The sequence below is a fragment of the Dermacentor silvarum genome, chromosome 4 (genome assembly GCF_013339745.2).
Source record: "Dermacentor silvarum isolate Dsil-2018 chromosome 4, BIME_Dsil_1.4, whole genome shotgun sequence".
Taxonomy (NCBI): Eukaryota; Metazoa; Arthropoda; class Arachnida; order Ixodida; family Ixodidae; genus Dermacentor; species Dermacentor silvarum.
The window spans coordinates 2,777,885-2,803,554 of NC_051157.2; the positions used below are offsets into that span (position 1 = coordinate 2,777,885).

Below are 25,670 nucleotides of genomic sequence, written 5' to 3' on the forward strand. Positions count from 1 at the left end.
TTCTCCAATATAAGTGTTTTTTTCACTAGCTACAGTCGACTTCCAATAATTCGTGTCTGGTTAATTTGATCCCAAGCAAAGGTCCCAGATGGTGCCCATGCATTTCTATGGGCCCCAACTTGCATTACTTCTATGGTGTGCAAATACGGATAGTAGATTTCGAATCGAATATAAGTCGAATCAAGAAAGAAAAGCGAATATCGAATTGAATATCGAAATCAGAAAACTTCTCACAAAACTTGATGCTTACTAATTTTGGCCAAGAAAATACGGTGCTGTACATGCTCGGAGTCTGCTAGCATTGCATAACAAGAATGTAGCAAGCTATCAGTAACAATAGGTACATAGAAACGATACACTACATACATAGAAACAATACGCTATACAGTATGGTCACTTTTATTGAAATGTACACCAAATTACTATGCCAGCACTTATTACAGCTCAGTTCTAGTATATGAAGGTCTGGAAATTTTTTTATAGCAATAGAATTTCTCTTGAATAGAATCGAGTGCTTTGTTTCCTCTGAAACTAATGATTAGTGACATTATATTGTACTGAATACCAGTGTTCTCAGTTTAATAGTGGACATGTGCTTTGCGGCAATCCTTTATTTATTGCATAGAAAGTTTTGCTTTTCAGTTTTTCTGCAAGATGCAGAATGGCTGTCCCAACTCTACGGCAGATGGGTTATCGTAAGGCCAATCTGCGCGACAGACGAAATTGGACCTCACATCACGCGACTTTAGTAGCCAGCGCAAAAAGGAGGTGCCGTCCGCTCCGTTTCATTGTTAGGTTTGGCGTGATTTGCCGCCTGTCAAAGATTCTAAAGTCTGAAGGATCATGGCAAATTCGCTGAGCGCATTTTGCTTGTTGGTACATGGGCAACTCGAGATTGTATCTAGCTAATACTCTCGCTAGAGCCTCACTAACGCCTTTTGTGTAAGGGATACTGTGATGATTATGGACGTTCGTCACTTGTTTGTGTGTCTTAACGAGAAAACGCACAAGAGACGCTAGTAGGCAAAAAAAAAAAAATGTTTTTCTTTCAAACACGATGGCAAGGAAATGAAAAGAAAACAAAACAATGTCACAGAGGAGTTTCACGCGCACACTGATGTCGCGACGCTCAGTCCTACACCACCGTTCGGCGCGTCAAGAGTTCCGGAAACTATCTCACGGTTTCGGTCGTGACGATCGACTCGCTTGTCGTTACCGCGGTACGGTCGCCGAGGCGAGCCGAGGCAGAGGTGGCACGGTTCTGCTGCTGGAACCGTCGCCGGCACACGGCTGCGCTACCGTGTGTGGCGCCTGGCTATGTTGAGGACAACACTGCGTTGTGCGGCCGCAACTCACGAGGACCGCGACCCAGGGTCGGCCCACGCGGACAGCACCTCGGTAGGCCTCTGTGATGTGTTTCGTTGTCACTGATCTCGGGGCGTGCGGGTGTTATCAGAGATGAAGAGGGAAGACGCATGGCGACACAGCAAGCAGATTTTATTTACACGCGAACTCAAAATCAAAAGCCTCAAACCGAAAATCAAGCTACACACTGAACTAAGACACAACAAAACAAATAAATGTTAACAAATGTACAACCTAATGAATCAATAAATCCTTAACTTCGCCTTCGTTAGTCCTAGGCCCTTCCTACCCAAAGTCTGGCATCACTGGCCTACTGTAGTGACGATACAAGAAAGTCTTCTTACAAAGCTCGTCGATGGGGTTGCTCGTATCTTTCCGGCCGGAATCTCGTAGCATCTCGTAGCCATGTGGCCGTTTCGCCGATCTTCGCATCAACGTTGCTGCATAGAAGTCGGTCCTTCAACTGGCTCGTCTCAGAAGCCTGGGTAACCCGGTCGCTGTTGCTGACGTGGCCGGGAGAGGTGACGGTTAGGCCTAGCGACGTCCTCGGCCGCTGCTTCCGTCTCGCTCCTTTCCCGAGAGCCGACGTGGCGTTCCGGGGATCATCGAGCGTGCCGGTCTGCCTTGGAAGAGGGTCCTTTCTGGGGTGCCCGGTCCTGCCGTGAGAGGCTGCAGCCGGTCCAGGAGCCTCACTCGAACTTGCCGAGGTCGACGGCCACACCATGGACGGCCAACGTCACGGACTCGGCCAGACCCCCGAGTCTCCCTCGCCAGTGCGGTGCTGGCGATGCGACCTTCCTGGCCCGGAGCCACGTCGATAATGCTCAGACAACGCCGTTTCTCCTTCGATCACGCCTCGGGTCACGCGCCTCGCGCGCTCGCGCCGTTCAGAACGCTCCGCTCACATCGTCCTCGTCTTCTTTTATTTCGCCTCCGGCCACTTACTCATGACTGGCTCCCCTCTTCAAGAGGTTTTTTCCAAAAAACTGCTTTCTCTTGTCCTCAATTTTCCTGCTGGACTCTTCTTCTGAGGCTTGCGGACTTCACTTGTGCTCGCGGCTCGCTTGTCACCACACATTTTCGCGCACATTTCACCTTTCACCGCACCTGCACTGCAATGGTCTTTTCGTAATGTTCATTGTCCCAAAACACTCTACATGATAAACTTGCTATTTACACACGTTTGTAAAAGTTGACAATTCCAGTGTCCGAGGGCATTCCTAATGATAGTCCTTTTGTAGCCTACCAGTTTATACCTGTACTATTTTTCCGCCTTTTTCGGAGCTCCCACGCTTCCCTACGTACGGCCTGCTTCTTCCTCTTTCCTCCTCTAGCACATTTCTTGGGCAGTTTGGAATGTCCCTGCCTTAACTCTGGCCTCTTAATCCTTTTCCTTGACGTCCGCCTCTTCTCATAGCATCTGCATTTTAATACGCTGTTTTCTTTTCCATCTACTGGGAGTTTTCTTTCTACCTCCATGCTTTGCGCGTTTTAGGCGACTAGCGCATCTATCCTCCCTCTCATTCTTTCGGAGTTTGGCTGATTCCTCATTTCTGATGCCTGTCGATCACTGAAATCGTTTTCGATTATCACCTCACTGTCATTCCGAGGTGAATCTACTTTTCCTCTACTACGCCCTTACGCGTTCTGTGCGAGTTCTTCCTACCCTTGCTCGTTGTCTTGCGTCTCGAGTGATTCGGGTATCTGCCAGCTTTCTCATTTCTCTCTGAGGTTGGCTGACTTATCGATTCTGATGCTTGGCTATCCTTGGAATCATTTTTCATTACCAACCCCCTGTCGTTCTGGGTTGAAGCTACATTCTCTACACCGTCATAGGCGCTATCTATTCTGCCAACGTCTTCTGACAGATTTCTGCTGTCCGGCGGCTCTGCTACACTAGCGGGCCTACTCTCAATCTTAAGCTCAGCCTCACGCTCTTTCATTTTCAATGCCTGTAACTGCTCTCGCAGCATCTTAAGCTCTCTCTCCTGGAGCTGTTTTCTTTCCTCGTAAGCTTTAGTAACTGCAGCAAGTTCTGCTAATCGAGCGGCCTCTACGCGTTTCCTTTCATCCTCAATTAGTTTGAGGCCCTGCTCCTTGCTGAGCTTCTGCTTGCGAATAGTGGCCGATATCGCCTCCCAATCCATCTTTGCAACTTCCGAGAATCAGTGACTGGGCTGGATAGAATCCGGGACGGATCCTGGCAGGCTCGCCAATTGTGATGTGTTTCGTTGTCACTGATCTCGGGGGCGTGCGGGTGTTATCAGAGATGGAGAGGGAAGACGCATGGCGACACAGCAAGCAGATTTTATTTACACGCGAACTCAAAACCAAAAAGCCTCAAACCGAAAATCAAGCTACACACTGAACTAAGACACACAAACAAATAAATGTTAACAAATGTACAACCTAATGAATCAATAAATATCCTTAACTTCGCCTTCGTTAGTCCTAGGCCCTTCCTACCCCAAAGTCTGGCATCACTGGCCTACTGTAGTGACGATACAAGAAAGTCGTTCTTACAAAGCTCGTCGATGGGGTTGCTCGTATCTTTCCAGCCGGAATCTCGTAGCATCTCGTAGCCATGTGGCCGTTTTGCCGATCTTCGCATCAACGTTGCTGCATAGAAGTCGGTCCTTCAACTGGCTCGTCTCAGAAGCCTGGGTAACCCGGTCGCTGTTGCTGACGTGGCCGGGAGAGGTGACGGGTTAGGCCTAGCGACGTCCTCGGCCGCTGCTTCCGTCTCGCTCCTTTCCCGAGAGCCGACGTGGCGTTCCGGGGATCATCGAGCGTGCCGGTCTGCCTTGGAAGAGGGGTCCTTTCTGGGGTGCCCGGTCCTGCCGTGAGAGGCTGCAGCCGGTCCAGGAGCCTCACTCGAACTTGCCGAGGTCGACGGCCACACCATGGACGGCCAACGTCACGGACTCGGCCAGACCCCCGAGTCTCCCGTCGCCAGTGCGGTGCTGGCGATGCGACCTTCCTGGCCCGGAGCCACGTCGATAATGCTCAGACAACGCCGTTTCTCCTTCGATCACGCCTCGGGTCACGCGCCTCGCGCGCTCGCGCCGTTCAGAACGCTCCGCTCACATCGTCCTCGTCTTCTTTTATTTCGCCTCCGGCCACTTACTCATGACAGCCTCGACCAAGGACAGCCCTCAGCAACTGCGCCCTGGCAGGAGCCGCTCAGCAGGCCTCGTCCTTGGTCCTGGAACAGGCCTCCGCATCTGGCCCGGGTAGGCACGCCTTGGTCACTCGGCCGCAGCAGGAACCACGGCCCGAGCTCTTCTTCCCGAGCGTAACACCCGATCTACTGCCACCGTGGCTTCGCCGCCCAAGCTCCTCCGCACGTTCGCCACGTAGCGCTTCTTTTTCTTCGTTTTTGTTCTTTTTTCTTCCAGCTCCCGTGCCACCTGCCCTCAGCTCGTCTTCTTCACTTCGGTATGCACTTCTACTGATTCCACAAGTCTCGGAGTACACGTAAAAAATATATATATAAAAAAAATTTGTGTCCTTTCCCCACAGATACCAAGACCTGAGCGAAATGTTCTACGGGGCTTGGGATGACCCTGTAGGATGTTTCCCTTAGTATTTTGAATAAAATGGATGGGTTAGACATGGGTGCACAGCTCCTAATGCACTATCTTCAATTCTTTGACTATGTCATCTTTGTTTGAACAGATGCACGCTGCTCCGGTCATCAAATATGATACAGTAAAACCTCCTTAATTCAACCCTCGTTAATTCAGAAAATCGCATAATTGTGATGTTTGTTTTGTTGTCACTGATCTCGGGGGCATGCAGGTGTTATGAGAGATGGAGAGGGAAGACGCATGGCAACACAGCAAGCAGGTTTTAATAACACGCAAAATCCGAACTTCAAACAAAACTCACTAAAACTAGAACACACTGAAGGCATAAATACTAATAAATGTGCAACCTACTCAATTAATAAACATGCCCTTAATTATGTCCACAATAGTTCTGGGTGTTTTCTACACGAAAGTCGGGCAACTCTGGCCTACTGGTATCTCCATACAGGAATAGATCTCTCACTCAGTTCGTCGCTGTTGTTGCTCGTATCTTCCCGGCCGGAATCTCGTAGAATCTTTCTCCATGTGGTTGTTTCGCCAACCGTCGCATAAACATTGCTGCATAGAAGTCGGTCCGTCAACTCGCTCGTTTCGGAAGCCTGTTTGACCCGGTCGCTGTTGCTGACGTGGCAGGGAGGCTTGACGGGTTAGGCCTAGCGACGTGCTCGGCCTCCGCTTCCGTCCAGCTCCTTTCCCGATGTGCCGATGTGGCGTTCCGGGGATCATCGAACACGCTGGTCTGCCGAAGAAGGGGGATCCTCTCCGGAGTGCCCGGCCATGCCGTGTGGTGCTGCAGCTGGTCCAAGGAGCCTCGCTCGAACGTCTCCGAGGTCGACGACTGCACCTCGGACTGCCCGCGTCACGGACTCGGCCGGACCTCCATGTCTCCCATCGCCAGAGCGTATCTGACGATGTGTCCTTCCCGGCCCAGAGCCACATTGATAATGCTCGAATTGTGCTTTTTCTCCCTCGATCACAGCTCGGCTCACGGGCCTCACGGTCTCGTGCCGTTTGGAATGCTCCGTTCATATCGTCTTTCTCTTCCTTTCTTTCGCCGCATGGGCTCTTACTCATGACAATAATTCGGACTTGTCCTTTAACAGCTTTAATCAAGGAAAGCTTGAGTACCGTGGCTACATCCGCATCATAAACTGCATTTACCACGCCGGCTATCACATGAAACTGCATGTTGCAGCACGCATACGCTGAACGTTATCACGATGGCAGTGACAACCTCAATGCAAACTTCCTGAAGTTCGCTGTAGCACTTTACTGCAAATGTAGTACAAGCAACAGGATCGTGTTCTCTTCACACAAACAACAACCGACCTTCGCACCCGCCAGGGTGGCTCAGTCAGCTAAAGCGTTGCGCTGCTGAGCACAATATCGTGGTATCGATGGAGGCAAAATGCAAAAACGCCTGTGTGCTTGCGTTGTAGTGCATGTTAAAGAACCCCAGCTGGTCAAAATTAATCCGGAACCCTCCACTACAACGTGCCTCATAATCATAACTGGTTTTGGCACGTAAAACCCCAGAAAGAAGAAGAAGAATGCCTGAAAAAAATATTAATAATAACTTTCTCAAGCAAGATGTTGAAAACACAACTATTGCCGTTGTCGCAGCTTATGATAAGATTCACAATCCATGGGGCTCTTCGGCGCTGCAAAACTGCAAAACGCAGCATAATTCCACAGCTGTGCGGAGTTTCATAGATGATGGCTCCATCGTATCATACTAGAAGCGCACCTGATCGCAGTACAAAGGCTACGGAGGGAGCGTCTGCTCCGACGCTCTGACCTCCTTGTAAGGTTTCCGGCGCTCACTGCTAGGTGTCGCATGAAATCTGTAGTCGCGAATACTCCGTCCGCCGTTATGTGGTAACTTGCAAATCATGCCAATGTTGCAAAGCACCCCCGCTGCTACCTGCAATAGCTACTGGCGCATCCAATCCAGAAAAGCATTGCCTTTGTGATTTGCTTCTGTTACTCCAAGGAAGGAGTCACCGGGTGCTGGATTTAGACACCACCTAGTATATGATGTTAAGCCGATTAGGTTTCCTCTATGTTCTCTCTCCCGCCACTTTCATGGGTGAAGCGAGTGTTGGTGTTGCTCGTGTCTCGTTTTTCGACATGGCAGACTGGTGCGAAATGCTCGCGCAGTTTTTAATGGGCACATAAATTTAAAAGCTTATGAACTCTAGAACTGTGATGTTGATTACACGGTATTGTAATGAAGTGACACAGCTGTTAGTGTTCAGATGCATCAGCTCACCAGGGAGACGAAGATAAAGGGGGATGAGCTCCGGCAGGGGCAAGTGTAGATCGGCAGGTGCGACGACGGCGTGAGGTAACATTAGAAAATCTAGATTTATTAATACACTGTACAAACACATTATACCCTGGGGGGGGGGGGGGGGGGGGGGGTGCGCTCTGCGTGAGGCTAGGGCTGAAGGCAAGCTCCGGATCTAGCCACAAACAGTTGTTCCGTCGTGCTCCCCAACCCGTAGCGCGTGCAATCGCAGCTACGTTGGGTTCGGGCAAATAAGGCTACGAGCGAGTCAACTCAACAATGTTTATTGCTGTGGGCAATAAGGCACACTTGCAGAGGGAAGTCCACTCTGTAATAAGTAAGCTTGCCTCGTTGCGGGTGATAGTCACACAAGCAAGGTCACTCACGGGTTACAGCAGGTAAAATCCGTTCCAGCAGGTTCGAGGTAGGGGTGCCAGAGAGAGCCGGTCTCCCCCGGTGGCGCTCATTTATGCCTCTTTACCTTTTTGCGAGGAGAATTGCCTCCTCGCCCGTCGGATACCTTCCGGATACCATCCCTTCTCCCACGAGGGTACGCGCGTCGCGAGAGGCAAGTGAGAACCGGAAGTGGGCAAAGTGCCTCTCTCTCGTGTCTACGCCGGCTCCCGATACGTCCGTAACATGTGCTCGCAACAACGAGAGTACGCGAGCGAAGGTGGGTGCATGTCCTCCCCACATCCTCCTCCCCTTAAGCCCCCCGTACATTGAGGTGGGCACCTAGGTATGCCCGAGGGGTTCGGGCAGCCATTCTAAGTTCTTGTCAAGGTTGGCAACCAAGGAAGCGTTGCAGACGCAGGCTTGAGCGTCGGGCTGGCGTACACTTGATGCCGACTCGGAGGTGGCTGGTCAGCTGCACTGCTTGGGCTGGTGAGGCGGGATCATAGTCAAGGCTTGAAGGTGGCTCTCAGTGCCGCGCTCCAGGTGTCGGCTGCACTAGAGGAGCGGTCGCCTGCCGACCGCTGGCTAGCGGTTTGTGCGGCTTGTGGGGACGCGCGACTCTTGCGCATCCCCTGATGTTGTTTTCCCCGCATGACTCCCGTCTCCTGTAATCCGGCTTCGCCACGTGGCTTTACGGTTGGTGTGGTTGCAGCGCATTGCAAAAGATGGCGCGAGTGTCGCGATGCTAACGCCACCTAACGGTGGGGTTACTTGGGCGCAAAAGGTCGAAGGCGCTTCCTCTTGGCTTGGGGGTCAGCGAGCAGCATACACAAACGCTTCGCGCGTGTGCCGGCCCGCTTTGCGGGACCGTTCCGAGAAGCCTTAGGATCAGCACACCGGTACGGACGAACACGATCGTTTGAACTCGCTACCCTTCGCGTGACCGTACGCGTGAACGACTAGGCAATGGTGTCTTAGCATCGGGCGAACATATTCAATTGCTATCCCGTCACGGTAAGTCACGCCCATGTGCATGTTCTATGCATAGTAATTCGGCTAGCGTGCATCAGTGTATGAAAGGTGCAATAAATGCCCTTGTGATTGTTTACACTACTGGGCTTCTTCGATTTTCAGAGTTCTGTCAGCCCGCTGGCAGCCAGACAGCAGCCAGCTAGTTACGGTTCTGATAGAAAGTCACGTGGACTGGGATCCCAAGACAACCCGGAGTTGCCCGAAGTTTGCAAAATCGAACGCCGGGACAGCGCTGGCCGCGGGATAAATGTAAACATGCTACCAGCATGGCGGCGACCGGCGTGGGCGACGCGCGCGAGGCGTAGTCGGCCCATTTCACCGTTGCCACCTTGAAAATATACAGCTGTATTCGGGGAAAACGATCACTTTTGCGAGATGTTGCGTGACTGGCGCAGCGTAACAAAAGGCCTGCGACGCGTCCGATGCCAAGACGGAAAACCGCACGTAAATAATCGCGAAAAAGCGATCGCTCGAGGATGCCTCGAGGACGTCGGCCACCGGCGACATTTGAAGTCATTTGACAAGACACGAAAAAGTGGGTACGTCATCACACGTAAAATTTCGTGCCGACCGAAATGCTTGAATTCGATTTGAGAAAATTTGGTTCGGTTGATAGCGCTCCTTTCAATTCTGCTCCTGTGCTGAAGGAGCTGGCGCATGAAAATGCACGCCACCAGTGACCAGCGAAAAGCTTTACACGAAAAATAGTATTGGTCGATATTGGTCGAGAGCAATAATTAACCTAATATATGTTGTCGGGATATGGGGTGAATCGCCGACGGCCCTCTGCCTCGACACACCGAGCCCCGCGGTTGGCGCATGCCTGCGCATCAACTGCGGTCTGGTACAAGCTCGAGGAAACATTAGACGACAACCACGTGTACATGGAAAGCATTTATTACGACTGCGACTAACACTTCGAGCAGGCCAGCTAGCTATTGTTGACATCACTGAGGGTTCCCTCGAAGAGATTAATACACTAGGTAAAGAAGAGCTTCCGACTTACCAACTGGGGAATACCGGGGGAGCCGCGGCGTTTGCCGCGGCAAGAACGCGGTTGACTAACCACGTGCGGGAATACGGGAGCGACGGCGGAGACTTCCACCGTCGCCGCTTGCTGGAGACCAAAGAGACCCGGGCGATATCAGCGGGATCTCACGTGACCCACCCGGTGGCACTGATAGCGCTTGCGATTCCCGCGCGCCTCCCGCGGAAGGAAAGTTTCCCCTCTCCCGATTCTCCCTGGCACGCATGCGCTTGATGCGACGTTCGCTGCCCGTGCGGCGGTTATAGGACCCGAGGATTCCCACATCCCTCCACCCTTAAATATTGCCCTACGGCGGAGAAATCACTGGAACGACGGCATTGACAAAGTATCCGGGCAGATGCGATGGTAAACTCCGGCAGGAAATGTCCGAATCCATGTTGATAGGCAGCACAGTCCTGTGTGGCGGCTGCCCACATGTGGCAGCTGTAACAGTGGTTGACGATGACGGGGGCTGAAGATGGCTTGCCCTCAAGATGCGCGCCGCAATGTCCACCCGGGAACAGCGGGTCAGGACTTTCTCGAAGCGGCTTGCGCGCCGGCTCGATGAACCTCGCACCGACGCATCCTCGTGGGAGTGTATGGTGGTGTGCCTCCCTCATTGTGGCTGCCATGTTCTGCTGCATCGGGCCGCGAACAGGGAGAGGCCGAGACAGCAGGCAGGGACGTGGACCATGGCAGCAAGTCGAGGCGGCTTCACTCGTTCTGCAAAGTCGCTCAAATGCACTCCACAAACACTTAGAATTAAGGCAGTAGAGGCCGCCACAACATCGGCCGTCTGACACGATGCTGAACCACCCGTCTACCGCATAGCTTTATGTGGTAACGAGAAGAAAAAAAAAATCCAGTTCGTTTGAATGAAGTTATTCGCTTCGACCGAATTTTTCCGGTCCGATACAGCGCGAAAAAGGGCGAGTAATCGAGTAATTTTGAGTAATCGCTTGCATGTGAATTTTGGGGGGAAAAAAATCCTCTGGGAGTTGTCTAAGTATACAAGGGTGGTCCGATAAATACTTAGCCTCACCGTGAGAGCGCGACGCTATCGCATGAGACATATACTGATGTTGAGTAGGCTCTCTTAGAGGGACACATGCAAAGGTCCAGTCGAATCGGGCTCGCGGTTTTGTTTTTGGCCACTTGAGGAAGAGGAAGCAGGTGATTTTTCGTGTGTCCGTTAAAAAAATGGAAAAAGAGCAATATCGGTCGGTGATTCGATTCTTGTTTTTGAAAGGGAAATCGCGCAGCGAAATCAAAGAGCGACTGGATGCCGTCTACGGTGAGTCTTCTCCTTCGATGGCAACCGTCAAAAATTGGTTCAACGAGTTTAAACGTGGTCGCACGTCGGTTTTTGATGAGCCTCGCCCAGGGGCCCCGGAAACGGCTACCACAGCTGATAACGTGGCAAAAATCCACGGCCTCGTATTGGCAGACCACCGACTGAAGGTACGCGAGATAGCTAAGACAGTAGGCATCTCAAAACACTGCGTGGGTCATATCCTGCATGAAATTTTGGGCATGAGAAAGCTGTTGGCGCGATGGGTGCCGCATTTGCTCACTCCGGACAACAAGCGCGTCCGTGAGACCACTTCAGAGCAGTGTTTGAAACTGTTCAAGCGTAATTCGAAGGAGTTCCTGCTTTGTTTTGTGACCGTTGACGAAACATGGATCCACTGGTACACACCAGAGACCAAAGAACAGTCGAAACAGTGGACTGCACCCTGAGAACCTGCTCCGAAGAAGGTGAAGACGAAGACTGTCGCATCGGCCAGAAAGGGGATGGCCACCATTTTCTGGGATTCTCAAGGTGTGATCTTCGTCGACTACCTTGAGAAGGGCAAAACGGTGACAGGACCCTACTACGCCGAATTACTGGGCCGATTTGACGCCGAATTGCGAAAAAAACGGCCACATTTGGTGAAGAAAAAGGTGCTCTTCCACCATGACAACGCGCCATCTCACACCTGCGCCGTCACCACGGCCAAGTTGGTCGAACTGGGCTACGAAGTGGTGCCCCATCCAGCGTATTCTCCAGATTTGGCCCCGAGTAATTTCTTCTTGTTTCCCAACTTGAAAAAGTCACTCGCCGGACAAAAATTTGAGTCGAATGAAGAAGTTATCTCCGGGGCCACAGAAGCCTTCTTTGCTGCTCAGGAGAAAACATATTTTTCTGACGGGATCAAGAAGTTGGAGGATCGCTGGGTCAAGTGTATAGAGTTGAAAGGGGACTATGTTGAGAAATAAATCGACACCATTCCAGAATTTTCGTTTTCCTTTTGAAGGCTAAGTACTTATCGGACCGCCCTCGTACGTAAGCATTGTGTCACTTGCTCATCTCTATGCAGCTCAGTGTCATTATCAGTGTTATGAAACTTGATACAACCAGTATAAATGACAGCGCTGTGGCGGCATGAACTGCTGCGGACGGCGGCGCAAGGTGAATTGATGAGGCAAGTAAACTACTGCAGGTGGCAACGCCAGGTGCGCTGATGACGTTCCAGTCATTTTAAGCCGGTATTGCTCTTTAGCACCTTAACCATCTGCATCAAGCCATTATCAACCGTGGCCAACCGTACTCCGGCAGCGGCTGCATATGGTGCGGCCACACGGGCTCCTGTCTTGAAAGTGACCTGCAATGGGAACACAGTGCGGCGAGTGCTGATAGCTTCATGCACGCTGTGTTCTCGCCTCTTAGTATGGCTTAGTTCACATTGAAGAGAGACGCGCAGGCCCCTATCTTGAAAGTGATCTGCGATGAGGTCAGAGAGTGCGGCGAGTGTGATAGCTTCATGAGCGCTGTGTTCTCGCTGCTTAGTCGAAGCGAGAGGCAGCATGTAAGTGAATTGACTCACTGCTGTGGGCCCTATCTTGAAAGCGATTGTCTTACAGGACGGACGGATGATTTTTCTCATTGGGTAAGCATATGAAATGCTTACACATTTAAAAATTAAGGCATGTGCAATATATTGTACAAGGGGTCCTAAGAAGACATATATATACACACACATATATATAGAGAGAGAGAGGGGTGGCAAAGCTCCTCCTCCCGTCCGGAAAATGATGAAAATTGTACCCCTATGGACCATGGTATGGTAACCATGCTTTCAAGGCATGTCACCAGTGTACTTCAGGGCAAGCCAGCACTGGTGCACACCGGTGCATGCCACAGCTGTGGCACTCTTTGCGCAGTTCTCCGTACAGCGCCATATGCACTAAGCCTATTTGGACCAGTAGCTGCTCACATGTTGCCATCTTATCATTACTGTCATGTTGCTATCTTATCGTTACTGTCGATATTCTCACGGCCAGAGTTGGTGTGAACGTGGCAAGACGCGAGCTGCCACGCAAAGTTGCAAAGAGTCGGCGGTTACTACGCCTTTATCTGGAGGTAACTGCTCCTGGACGCTTCATTTACACCGTTGCTGATAATGGTTCTCGATGGCATTCCACCTTTAGAACTTCATATTTTTTTTCAGCTAAAGCAACATTGACAATTAATGCAACTTGAATGCTTTTGGCGTGCATGAGACTGATGCTGCATACCTTTGCAAATTGCTGTCATGGCACAATAGTTTCCAGCCAACTAGAATACTTCGTTATCCACTTGTGTCCTGTGTATAGTAAAATTACAGTGCCTAGAATATACTTATTCTAGGCACTGTAGTAAAATATATTGTGAGTTCCCAAGGAAAAAATGGCAGCGACTGCACTCGTAATATTGAAGTGGCAGGTGATCGGAATCAGCCGGGTGCCATTCGGATAGAGCTACAAGGCTGCATATTGTTCTTTAGATTACGTTTTTAGCAGGAACTTGCAGCTAGATGGGGCAAAGCGTCTGAAATAAAAATGAAGACACAGAAAATTTGATTTTCTGAGCAAAGTGGTGTCTCATCATAACTACCGACGCCAGCTTCAGTGTCGTTAGTGTTTGCGCATCTTGAAGGGCAAGGTCACATAAAACCGACTACTGATCGATGTAGACAACTTTTCATGGAACTATTGCGTTTGTTATAAATGGGTTTGGGGGGGGGGGGGGGGGGGGGCTGTATTTCGAAAGCGTTTGAATTAGAAAAGGGCACACAACATATGCCGCTGCCACCGTATCACTTGCTTCATCCTTTCTTTTTTTTCTCTCTCTTCACTTCTCCTTTGCACTGCCCTTGTTGCTCTCTTCTTGGTTTGCACCACCTTGTTAAGAAGCATGCTTGCTGTCTTGCTTGTCTGCAGGATTTGCTGGCAGCTGCATTATTACTAGTATTTCATTTCACGTGGCTGCACTATAAGCAGCAGTGGCTTAGCCTGAAGTTTATTTCGGGAGGGTTTTGCCGCTGACAACTACCACTCCTCTCCCTTCCTTCACCCCCCTCTCTCTCTATATATATATATTGTGAGCGCATTTTGCGCATATCGTCGTCGTCATCTGTACATACGACTCATCATCTTGTGTGAGCGCTATTTGTGCATATCGTCGTCTTCATTTGTACATACGACTCATCATCATCTTTTGTCTCGTGCGGTGCTTCGTCTCTGACTCGGGCGGCTGCTCAGAAATAAAGGCATCGCATCGGCCGACGTCTCACAAGTGGTGGAGAGTGCTTTCGATTCCCACGTCCTCTTACTTTCCCGATTCCCCTGGAGCTCCGATCCGGTCGTCGTTTGCTCTCGCCTACCACGGTGATGGCAGAAACCAACCCGTCCACCAGTGCTGCTACCACCTCTGCTCAGCCCGCTGGGCCTACCTGGACGGTGAACACCACACACCGAGATCCTCCCGTCTTTGCCGGCCTCCGCGGCGACGACGTCGACGATTGGCTCGATCACTACAACAGAGCCAGCGACGCCAATCATTGGGACGACACGCACAAATTGCGGTATGTCGCTTTTTACTTGACCGAAGTTGCGAAGACATGGTTTTTTAACCACGAAAGTGACTTTTCGGACTGGTCATCATTCACCCAGCAATTTCGCCAGATATTCGGCATGTCCTCTGGACGCTCCGCCGTCGCGAAACAGAAGCTGGCAACGCGCATACAAGAGCAAGACGAGTCCTATACGTCCTACATTGAGGACGTCCTCGCTCTCTGCCGCCGCGCACAGAGTGACATGGCGGAAGCTGATCGCGTTCGCCACATACTGAAAGGCATCAACACGGTCGCCTTTAATGCTCTCGTCATGCAGAACCCAAACTGCGTTGGGGATATTATCACGGCCTGCCAGCGTCTAGACACGCTCCAGTCTATTCGCCTGCCACGCGCCTCTACCGACCCTCATCTCAACGGTGATGCTGAGCTGCGCGCCCTGATACGAACTCTCATCAGGGAGGAGCTTCACGGCCATCTTTCTGGACCTACGACGCTTGCAACCGTTCGCCCCGCTCCTCCTGGACTGCGTGACATCGTCAAGGACGAACTGGCGTCGATGACAAACGTCCAAATGGACAAGTCTACTGCACCATTTCGTCCGCCAAGTTATGCCGAAATTGCCTCCCGGCCTCCCTCGACCGTTCCGTCTCCACGTGCCGAAGCTTACCGCGACCCCCTAGCTTCGCTGGCAGCGAATACTCCTGCAGAGCCGTACTACTCTCCGTGGCGGTCGTCGCGCCCTGTTTGTTTCTACTGCGGTATTCGCGGCCACATTTCTCGCTTCTGCCGTCGGCGTCAGCAAGATGAAAGGCGGGGCTATGCTACCTTTGAGCGAGACAGCGCACATAGGTTTGACTCCTACGTTCCCGGGCGTCACCCAGGTGAAAGGCGAGGCTATGACACCTTTGAGCGAGAAAGGATACCAGGCCCAGATTCGTACGTTCCCGGACCATACACAACCTCTTCCGGTCGCTCTCCTTCACCTTCCCAGGACATGGCTCGAGCATCCCGCTCGTCCCGGCGTCGCTCTCCTTCACCTTACCGCCGTTCCTCATCGCCCTTGCGTGCTGCTTCCCACGTTGTGGACACCCGTCCGGAAAACTAGAGGCTGCAGTTTTCGGAGGAGAAACTGCATCGTATCGGACTGTCCCAATTCCTCCTGCTCGCCCCGCCAATTTGCTCTCAGTTTGTGTGGAAGGTCTTTCCGTCGACGCCCTTGTAGATACTGGAGCCGCTATTTCTGTTATACATCGTGAACTGTGCTTCCGTCTGCGAAAAGTGCAAACGCCGTATGTTGGTCCGGTCCTGTGTGGTGCCAATGACGTTCCCATCTTTCCTACCGGACAGTGCACAGCTCGCGTCCTGATAGACGGTATTCGTCACCATGTGCAATTTGCGGTGCTTTCGACGTGCGCTCATGAGATGATATTAGGATGGGACTTCCTGTCTGCTGCTTCTGCACTAATTTCGTGCGGCGACCCAAGCATCCACATCAGCGACACCGAGACTTATGCTGTTTTCGATTCCCCGTGTCCCAACCTCATTGCAGCAGCGGATTTTATTATACAACCAGACGAAGAACGTGTTCTTACCCTTGAGTCAACAGACATTGTCGATGGAGACGCATTGGTTGTACCTTCTCAGCGCTGCATTTCTCGAGGACTCGCCATCGCTTCTTGCTTGGTCCGGTTCTCAAGTGGCTATGCCAGCCTCACAGCCTTTAACACGACTCCTGAGCCACTACTACTGCCCAAAGGGTCTACCGTCGCCAAGCTCGCCGACGCTGCGCCGGTATGTGTCGTCAGTGTTTCGCCTGCCACATCTTCCGCGCATTGTACGCCCGCAGAAGGCCACACTAGTGCTATTAAGGCCACCTTGAGTGGAGATCTCAATCCGGCCCAGACGGATGCACTCCTCACCATTTTAATGAAGCATGCAGCTTGTTTTGACGTTTCTTCGCGAGGCCTGGGTCAGACCGCTGTAACTACTCATCGAATTGAAACAGACGGCTCTCGCATCATTCGCCGTCGCCCGTACCGTGTGTCACCTTCGGAGCGAAAAGTTATAGAAGAACAAGTGAACAACATGCTGACACGCAACATTATAAGGCCTTCAGCAAGCCCTTGGTCTTCTCCTGTTGTGCTTGTTAAGAAAAAGGATGGTTCTGTGCGCTTTTGCATCGATTATAGGGCGCTAAACAAAATTACCCGCAAGGATGTTTATCCTATGCCTCGTATTGACGATGCTTTGGATACCTTACAAGGTGCCGAGTATTTCTCGAGCCTCGACTTGCGCTCAGGATATTGGCAGATTCCAATGCATGAGCAAGATAAAGAAAAGACTGCGTTTGCTACACCTGATGGCCTTTTCGAATTTAACGTGATGCCTTTTGGACTGTGCAATGCGCCAGCTACGTTTGAACGTATGATAGATACAGTACTCTGTGGCTTAAAGTGGAAGACATGCCTTTGTTACTTGGACGACATTGTCATCTTTTCGTCGAGTTTCTCCCAGCACCTACAACGTCTAGACCAAGTTCTGACGTGTCTAGCAAAGGCTGGTCTCCAACTCAATACTAAAAAGTGCCGCTTTGCAAGCCGAAGCATTAAAGTATTGGGCCACGTCGTCAGTAAGCATGGCATCCAGCCTGATCCCGATAAAATCGCTGCAGTGCTGCAATTTCCGCCACCAACCACACTTAAAGAACTCCGCAGCTTTCTAGGACTCGCGTCCTACTTCCGCCGCTTTGTCCGTGACTTCGCCACCATCGCCGCTCCTCTACACAAACTTCTGAATTCGAGCGCGTCCTTTGTGTGGTCGGACGACTGTGAAGCCGCCTTCTAGACCCTCAAACGACTTCTCACGTCAGGGCCCGTGCTCCGTCATTTCGATGCAACCGCCCCTACTATTTGACACACTGATGCCAGTGGGCATGGACTTGGCGCTGTCCTGCTGCAGCGGAATAAGAAATCTGAAGAGCAAGTCGTGGCTTATGCAAGTCGTACGCTTTCTCCTGCTGAGCGCAACTACACAATTACAGAACAGGAATGCCTCGCCATCGTGTGGTCAATACAAAAATTTCGACCCTATCTCTACGGCCGCCATTTCACAATTGTGACCGACCATCATGCCCTCTGTTGGTTGTCGTCCCTGAAAAACTTGTCTGGACGCCTAGGCCGTTGGGTACTGCGCTTGCAGGAATATGACTTTACTGTCACGTATAGGTCCGGCAAACAACATCAAGATGCCGACGCTTTGTCACGCTGCCCGCTGTCTCCAAACGCCCATGCTTCACCTTCGGTCTGCACGTCCCCATCTAGCCACACGTCTCAGAACACGTCCAGTAGCCCGGGACAGGCGGTTGCCTCAGTTGACTTTCTTCCGTCCACTGACCTCGTCTCACTCCAGCGTACTGACCCATACTGCCGAACGCTGATCGACCGACTTACTGGCTTGGCACGACCCCCCAACAGTCGCTTAAGGCGACAACTTTCACGTTTTAAGCTTCAGGGTGGAGCGTTATTTCGATTAATCTACCATCCTTCCGGTAACCGGTGGGTACCAGTCATACCTCGCTCACTTCGACTCCAAGTATTAGAAGCATTTCACGACGACGCGACGGCTGGCCACTTGGGCTTTCTTAAGACCTACGACCGCATCAAAACGCGTTGTTTCTGGCCGGGTCTTTCCGTCTCTGTCGCCAAATACGTTAGCTCCTGCGCGTCATGCCAACACAGAAAACGCTCGACATCCCTTCCAGCCGGTCCTCTGCAGCCTCTACCATGCCCGTCCACCCCCTTCGAAATTGTGGGCATAGACTTGTACGGACCCCTCCCACTCACGCCCGCTGGTCACCGCTGGATCGTTACCGCAGTGGATCATCTCACGCGGTACGCGGAGACAGCTGCTCTCCGCTCTGGTACTGCCTCCGAAGTCGCCGACTTTTTCGTGCACGCTATCGTTTTGCGCCACGGCGCACCTCGTGTCCTCCTGAGTGACCGTGGCAAGATGTTTCTTTCGCATGTTCTTCGTGAAGTCCTCCAGGCCTCTGACACCACCCATAAGACCACATCAGCGTACCATCCGCAAACAAATGGCCTTACCGAGCGTTTTCATCGAACTTTGTCCGACATGATGTCAATGTATGTTCGACCCGATCACACCAACTGGGACACCATCCTACCTTTCGTGACGTTTGCGTACAATACTGCCGTCCAACGTACAACCAATTACAGTCCCTTCTTCCTTGTGTACGGTCGTGCGCCGTCTTTCGTCTTGGACACTACACTGCTTTCAGCACCTGCGGCTCCATCCGCGTCTCTTCCTGAAGAATTTGCTGCTCGCATCGCCCGCTGCCGTGAAATTGCTCGCGCCAACACCGCTACCATTCAGGACAAAAGGAAAATTCGTTATGATGCGACGCGTCGCGTTGCTTCGTTCCGCCCAGGCGACGAAGTTCTTTTGTGGACACCTGTTCGCGCACCGGGCCTCTGTGAAAAGTTTCTCCAGAGATATCTCGGCCCCTACACCGTTTTGCAAAGAACATCGGCCGTTAACTACCGCGTCACTCCTGTCAGCTCAGCTACTGACCGCCGCCGCCGCTCTACTGAAATCGTTCACGTCTCTCGCCTGAAACCTTACATTCGCCGTACCTACCCTTTCTAGCTTGCGGTCTTGCTGACCGCTTTCCTGAAGGGGGGAAGTTAGTGTGAGCGCATTTTGCGCATATCGTCATCGTCATCTGTACATACAACTCATCATCTTGTGTGAGCGCTATTTGTGCATATCGTCGTCTTCATTTGTACATACGACTCATCATCATCTTTTGTCTCGTGCGGTGCTTCGTCTCTGACTCGGGCGGCTGCTCAGAAATAAAGGCATCGCATCGGCCGACGTCTCACAATATATATTTATATATATATATTTATTTATTTATTTACTTATTTATTGAGGTTGTTTATTTATTGAAGACAATTTCCTAGCACTTCCCGGGCAAGAATGCCTTAACGCATGTTTTTGTGTTGCCGAAAGAACACTTTGCTTAACTTCTGACAAAATTTTTTCTTTGCTAACGCGTGCAGCCACTTCGCATCGAATTATGCTATCATCCTTATGCTATTTTTAAAAATGCTGATATCAAAAACCACTAAAATTTTGTTTACGAATTCATTCATTTATATAATGTATGTCAATCACCTAGCTAGTACATGACTTAGGCAAACGATCAGCGCTAAAAACGGGGCCGAACAAAAAGAAGACAGCGTGCTATCGTGTGTCTTCTTGTTTGCAGGCCAGACTTGTTTCAGATAACCGGTGTTTTCCAGTGTGGGTTCTTGGTGTCTCACAGGAGACCAACCACCGCGGGTTCGAGCTTAGCGAGCCACAGGGCCGCGTCAGCCGTCGCCTCCAGCACCGCTCGCGCGCGAGCTCAGAGGCCGCAAGGGGCTACCGAGCGACGCACACCAAAAACACAGTAAAGCCCTGAGTTGACGGAAACCGTTTACTGAAACCGTCGGCACCAGCACTGCACAAACGCCCGCACGGAGGGGAGCCAAAGGGGTCCCGCACCAGGGCGAAAATACAAAAATGTCACAGTTTCGCCCTAAGGGCGAAGCAATGAATGCGATAGCAACACAGCAATGTCATACGAAGTAAGGTGAGCGGCTTTGGTAGCAACAACACGCAGAACTGTTGTCGACGCCATCGGCGTTTTGCCCGCGTTAGCTCAAAATGCGTGCGGCGTTGGTGACTGTTGCTGGAGCCTCTGATATAAATAGGCACCTGGTGCCGCAGCTAAACGTCGCCTCCCTTCCCTCCCCCTCCCCCACGGCCTCTCGCGCGTCCGAAGAAGGCGCGTTTGCTCTACATATATGGTGATTGTAAAGGAGAAAAGAGACGCCTACTTCTGCAGCCCTTAAGCGAGCACGGCGCAGAACGCGCGTTTGTTCTCCGCCGTGCGTTCACTCCCCGTGAAAGACGCGCCCCTCGCGCCCTTTCACTCGCACATACAGCGTTCGGCGCGCGGCGACGATTTCATCTCCAAATGACGTCATACGGAACCTCACGGCGACGGCGACGGCGACGCCGACGGCAGAAATCTGCTTTTGAGTGTCCATATAATTGCTATCGCAATAATAACAGGCGCCTATAGCACGTCGCGGCGAGAGCACAGGCTCAAGCTGGGACACGCCGCTAGGAAAAGTCCCGGCGGCTATGCTACTTGCTCTGGCGATAACCAATGGGTCAACTCACGAGAGCACGGGCAATATCCTTCGGCTTAGGCTTTCGGCAAGTGCGGCTCGGCGGGGTACGACCTCGCGGCGAGCACTAATGGCACCGCTCGTCGGCTTAGCGTCGGGAAAGGATCAGCACAAAGTACGCGCTCCCCGCACGGGCAAAGGCACCGTGCGCGAGCTCCAGTCCTAGTCACAAAGGTGTCGGCGGACGAGAGGAAAGCATGAACGTACCGTGCGCTGGTCCCGGAGAGAAGTCCACGCTTCGCCGCTAGCGACGGACAACCGGCCGCGTAGCGACGTCAGCGCCCCGCCCTCACCGCCAACCGCCGCGTGCGCAGCGCCACCGCGGGAACCGGTTAGGCGGCGCGGGCGGAGAAGGAGGCCAGCGGGGAACGATGGCGAGGGATGGCAGAGCAGTGAAGCCCGATTGCCGGCGCAACCCTCAATCCCCACATCCCCCCGACGCCCGGCTAGCTCAGTCGGTAGAGCATGAGACTCTTAATCTCAGGGTCGTGGGTTCGGGCCCCACGTTGGGCGCCAGTGTGGGTTCTTGGTGTCTCACAGGAGACCAACCACCGCGGGTTCGAGCTTAGCGAGCCACAGGGCCGCGTCAGCCGTCGCCTCCAGCACCGCTCGCGCGCGAGCTCAGAGGCCGCAAGGGGCTACCGAGCGACGCACGCAAAAACACAGTAAAGCCCTGAGTTGACGGAAACCGTTTACTGAAACCGCTGGCACCAGCACTGCACAAACGCCCGCACGGAGGGGAGCCAAAGGGGTCCCGCACCAGGGCGAAAATACAATAACAGGCGCCTATAGCACGTCGCGGCGAGAGCACAGGCTCAAGCTGGGACACGCCGCTAGGAAAAGTCCCGGCGGCTATGCTACTTGCTCTGGCGATAACCAATGGGTCAACTCGCGAGAGCACGGGCAATATCCTTCGGCTTAGGCTTTCGGCAAGTGCGGCTCGGCGAGGTACGACCTCGCGCGAGCACTAATGGCACCGCTCGTCGGCTTAGCGTCGGGAAAGGATCAGCACCAAGTACGCGCTCCCCGCACGGGCAAAGGCACCGTGCGCGAGCTCCAGCCCTAGTCACAAAGGTGTCGGCGGACGAGAGGAAAGCATGAACGTACCGTGCGCTGGTCCCGGAGAGAAGTCCACGCTTCGCCGCTAGCGACCGACAACCGGCCGCGTCGTGACGTCAGCGCTCCGCCCTCACCGCCAACCGCCGCGTGCGCAGCGCCACCGCGGGAACCGGTTAGGCGGCGCGGGCGGAGAAGGAGGCCAGCGGGGGACGATGGCGAGGGACGGCAGAGCGGGCGAAGCGCGCGCAATCATGCCGGCGCAACCCTCAATCCCCACACCAGTCAGATCTTCTTGTGAGTGGTACGGCCACAGCTACGTACAGAAAAGGGCAGGTACTATTTTGTATGTTGCCTATTACTCAATCGCGCTTTCAGCATTACGGGCAAGCTATATTATTCTAGATTTAAAAATACAGGAACGAAGCTTTGCACTAGAACAAGTTTCATTCACTTTCAGTGACCTGCTGTCTGACTTGTTTCAAGAGATGTTTGGAAGTAACTTGTGGTCATGGTATTGTAATAATCACGCGACGCATATTGTTACTTGATCACACTCGGAAATTGTTGAGGAAGACAGTCTGAAGCGGGGCTGCTTCTTGTTTAGAAGCGTTTGTGCAAATTAGAGCATCCGTAGTTCACAGTAAAATAAAGGCCAGTAGCTCCGAGACATTTGAAAGTGTCGTATCTCCTGACACCCATCTAATCTGAAAATTGCCTAGACGTTAGGACGGGGCTCTCCGCAGCAAGCGGCACGTGGTGCGACGGCGTAGGTGAGCCTCAGCTAGGCGACTGGCCTCGGCCGTCTGGTGTTGAGCGATCGGGCAGTGACGAGACACTATTCCTGTGTCCATAATTATCCACCAACTTCGTTCTTGACGCCTTTTATGAGCACCCCTTCCCCCCCCCTTCTCCTTGTATCTGTCACCACACTCCCCTTCTTAAAATTCTTTTCCGTTAGTCACTGTTGCACTCATCAACATTCACTGGATCGTTCAACGGCGCGGCAGCCCCTAACATTCCTATATTTTTGTTTCTGCTTTGACTTCGAGGCCATTCACCTACCTACCCTCCGACCTGTTTGTTGTGGCCATTTCTTAGCTTCCCAGGCCTAGCACCCCCCTCCTTGATATACTTTGCCGTGCACAAATCAACGTTCTGTAGGTCTTTCTTTCTTGTCCCGTTTTTTGCCCTGTTTTCATTCTTAACAGCATGTACAAACTAGCCTAACAGCAAGCTCTTTTCAAGTTTATTAGATAATGAAAGTCGGAGACAGTGGCAAGAAAATGAAAACAGAAGTGGGGGGGTGGGGGTGCTTATGCGTTTCCTAGACAAGCAAGTCACAATATTTTCAGAATGATTTTCTTCCGCGCAGCGTGGTTGACGATTCAGTCAAGTACCAGAAGTGAGAAGTGAGAAGCTCTTCGACAACACGAAGGCCTGGTGGGAAGCAACAATACCCTTAAGTATTATGCAGGCGCTCGTCCCCTTTTTATCTGTGTGCGGAATTTTTAGCACTGATCCCTCTCAGCAGTTATGGTTAACACGATCCGGAATGAGGTAGAGGCGCGCCATGAGTGGGGCCATAATGTTCTGTGCATGGGAGAGGGGATCGCCCCCATGTCAACACCGTCCCCCGCCCCCCCCCCCTCCCCCCCTTGGAACCGCTTCTAGCCCTCGCCTTGGTTTCACATTCAAGCTTTCCCTTTTATCCATGTCACTCTTTAGGAGCTCACCTCCTGAAACTTTCTGTTCCGTGGAAAATGGGGGGGGGGGGGGGGGGGGTTGACGCCCCCAAACCCCTCCCCTGGCTATGCCAGTGACAGTTAGTATGCGTTTATCTAGAGTTCTATGGGAGACCTAACGCGAGTTGCAAAAAAACACATTATATGTGGTTCTGTGCTATAGCCAGTTACATTACAAGGTGCCTGAACTACTTATTTTTTGGCTTCTGCTTGTGTTAGATGTCCCACCTGCTAGGATTCAAAATGGTTTCACAAAGCAGCTTTCAGTGCTGCTTTGTGATTTGAGGCATACCTCTCACATGTGCAGAATGGTGTTGAGATGTGTTAATGCTGCCCTATCAGTTGTGGGGATGCGCGACTCTCACGTATCCCTTGATGTTGTTTTCCCCGCACGGCTCCCGTCTCCTGTAATCTGGCTTCACCGCGTGGCTTTACGGTCAGTGTTCTTGCGGCGCACTGCGAGAGATGGCGCAAGTGTCGCGCTGCTAACGCCACCTAATGGAGGGGTCACTTGTGCGCAAAAGCTCGAAGGCGGGTTGGGGTTGGGGTCGGTGAGCGGTGCGGGTTGAGGTCGGTGAGCGATGCGGACGCTTCGCGCGTGCGCCGGCCCGCTTTGCGGGACCGTCTCGCAAGGCTAAGAGCAGGACACCGGTATGGACGAACACGGATCGTTCGAACGTGCTGCCGTTCGCGTGACCGTTCACGTGAACGACTAGGCGATGGTGTCATAGCATGGGGCAAACACATTCGCTCGCTATCCGGTCGCGATGAGTCGGACTTCCTTGATTTGTCGCGTGCCCATGTGAATGTTCTATGGGTAGTAATTCGGCTAGCATACATTAGTGTATGAAAGGTGCAATAAATGCCCTTTTGATTGTTTGCATTATTGTGCTGTCGTTCCTTTGTCCCAAGAGCACGTGTGAGACCCCACAAAGTGCATTCCAGAGAGGACGCCTCAATCATGTGAAAAGCACAAGCACACACATTACTGACATTGCACTATACACATCATAATTAGCAAGGCTCTCCAACTTATAAAACACACGTGGGGACTATCCATCGAATAAACACACCATATCGGAATGCCACACCACATCCACCTTGAGAAACGCAATACTTCCAAATGACCATCGAACAAGCATTCCAGCAGCTGGGAGAAGTGGACCACTCCCACACGAACGTTAGAAAAATTGTGGTGCCTGCTTCTGGTGCAGCACGTCAAGAATCTGTTGAGCCTACCAAGGAAGCCTGGACTGGTGCCTTAGTTCCTGTGGGATTAATAAATGTTATTCCCTTCTCTCGCACATTTACAGGAGGAGCGATACACCTGCCACCCTGATCAGTACCTGCCACGACACAGTGAGCCAGCGGTGTGTGCCATTGAGGACAGCGATGAGGAGGTGGCCTGACTGTAGGCACCAAGCAAGGACTGCCATCTACTATTTTTAATTCATGATTGTGCTTGTGGACAGAGAGCTTGACCTCTCTAAGGGAATGTGCCGTGTCATCCGTGTTGAGTGCTTGCCTGTGACATTGCCTCAAAACTGTGCCTTGTGCTAATTAACAGCCTTGTAAGCTGTGTATATTGTCCTTATATATGTTTAGGGTGGCACTCAAGTTGCAAAAATAAATACTTAACATCCAACCATTGGCTCCTTTTCTTTTTTTTTAACTGTTGCCTCGTTGGTTTTGAGAGAGTGCCGCTACTATAACATAACATAATTTCCAACAGCACTATGGTGGTGAAAGGAGCATTTCACATAGCAGTGAAATTTAAGGTAGCGCACCATATTGTTGCTCCTCGGGTGATGCACACGTTGACTTTATTGTGAATGAAACAGGTAAGTACAATTGAATCCGGATATATGTAATCTAAAGGGGATCACAAAAAAGTTTGATATATAGGTAATTCTGTATAAAATCTGTTCTCATTGACACAGTGTATTGAAATAGCAGAAAAGGAACACAGGCCCCTATGGCTTGCCTATATCAAGGGAGCCTATGACAGTGTAATCCAAAAGGATTTGTGGGA

General features: G+C 51.9%; 1 protein-coding gene and 1 non-coding gene across 3 annotated transcripts in view; both read left to right on the top strand.

Annotated features, from left to right (window-relative positions):
- Positions 1 to 25,283, top strand: part of LOC119448018 (fat-like cadherin-related tumor suppressor homolog) — a 653,800-nt gene extending 628,517 nt beyond the window's left edge. For both annotated transcript variants that reach the window (XM_049666727.1, XM_049666730.1), the window contains one exon: positions 24,952 to 25,283. In XM_049666727.1, coding sequence (XP_049522684.1) covers positions 24,952 to 25,047 — 96 coding nt within the window. In that variant the 3' untranslated portion in view covers positions 25,048 to 25,283. The remainder of the gene's footprint in view (positions 1 to 24,951) is intronic.
- On the top strand, positions 21,278 to 21,350 carry Trnak-cuu (transfer RNA lysine (anticodon CUU)). The gene has a single exon. It is a non-coding gene; the product is annotated as a tRNA-Lys (tRNA).
- Positions 25,284 to 25,670: the final 387 nt, after the last annotated feature.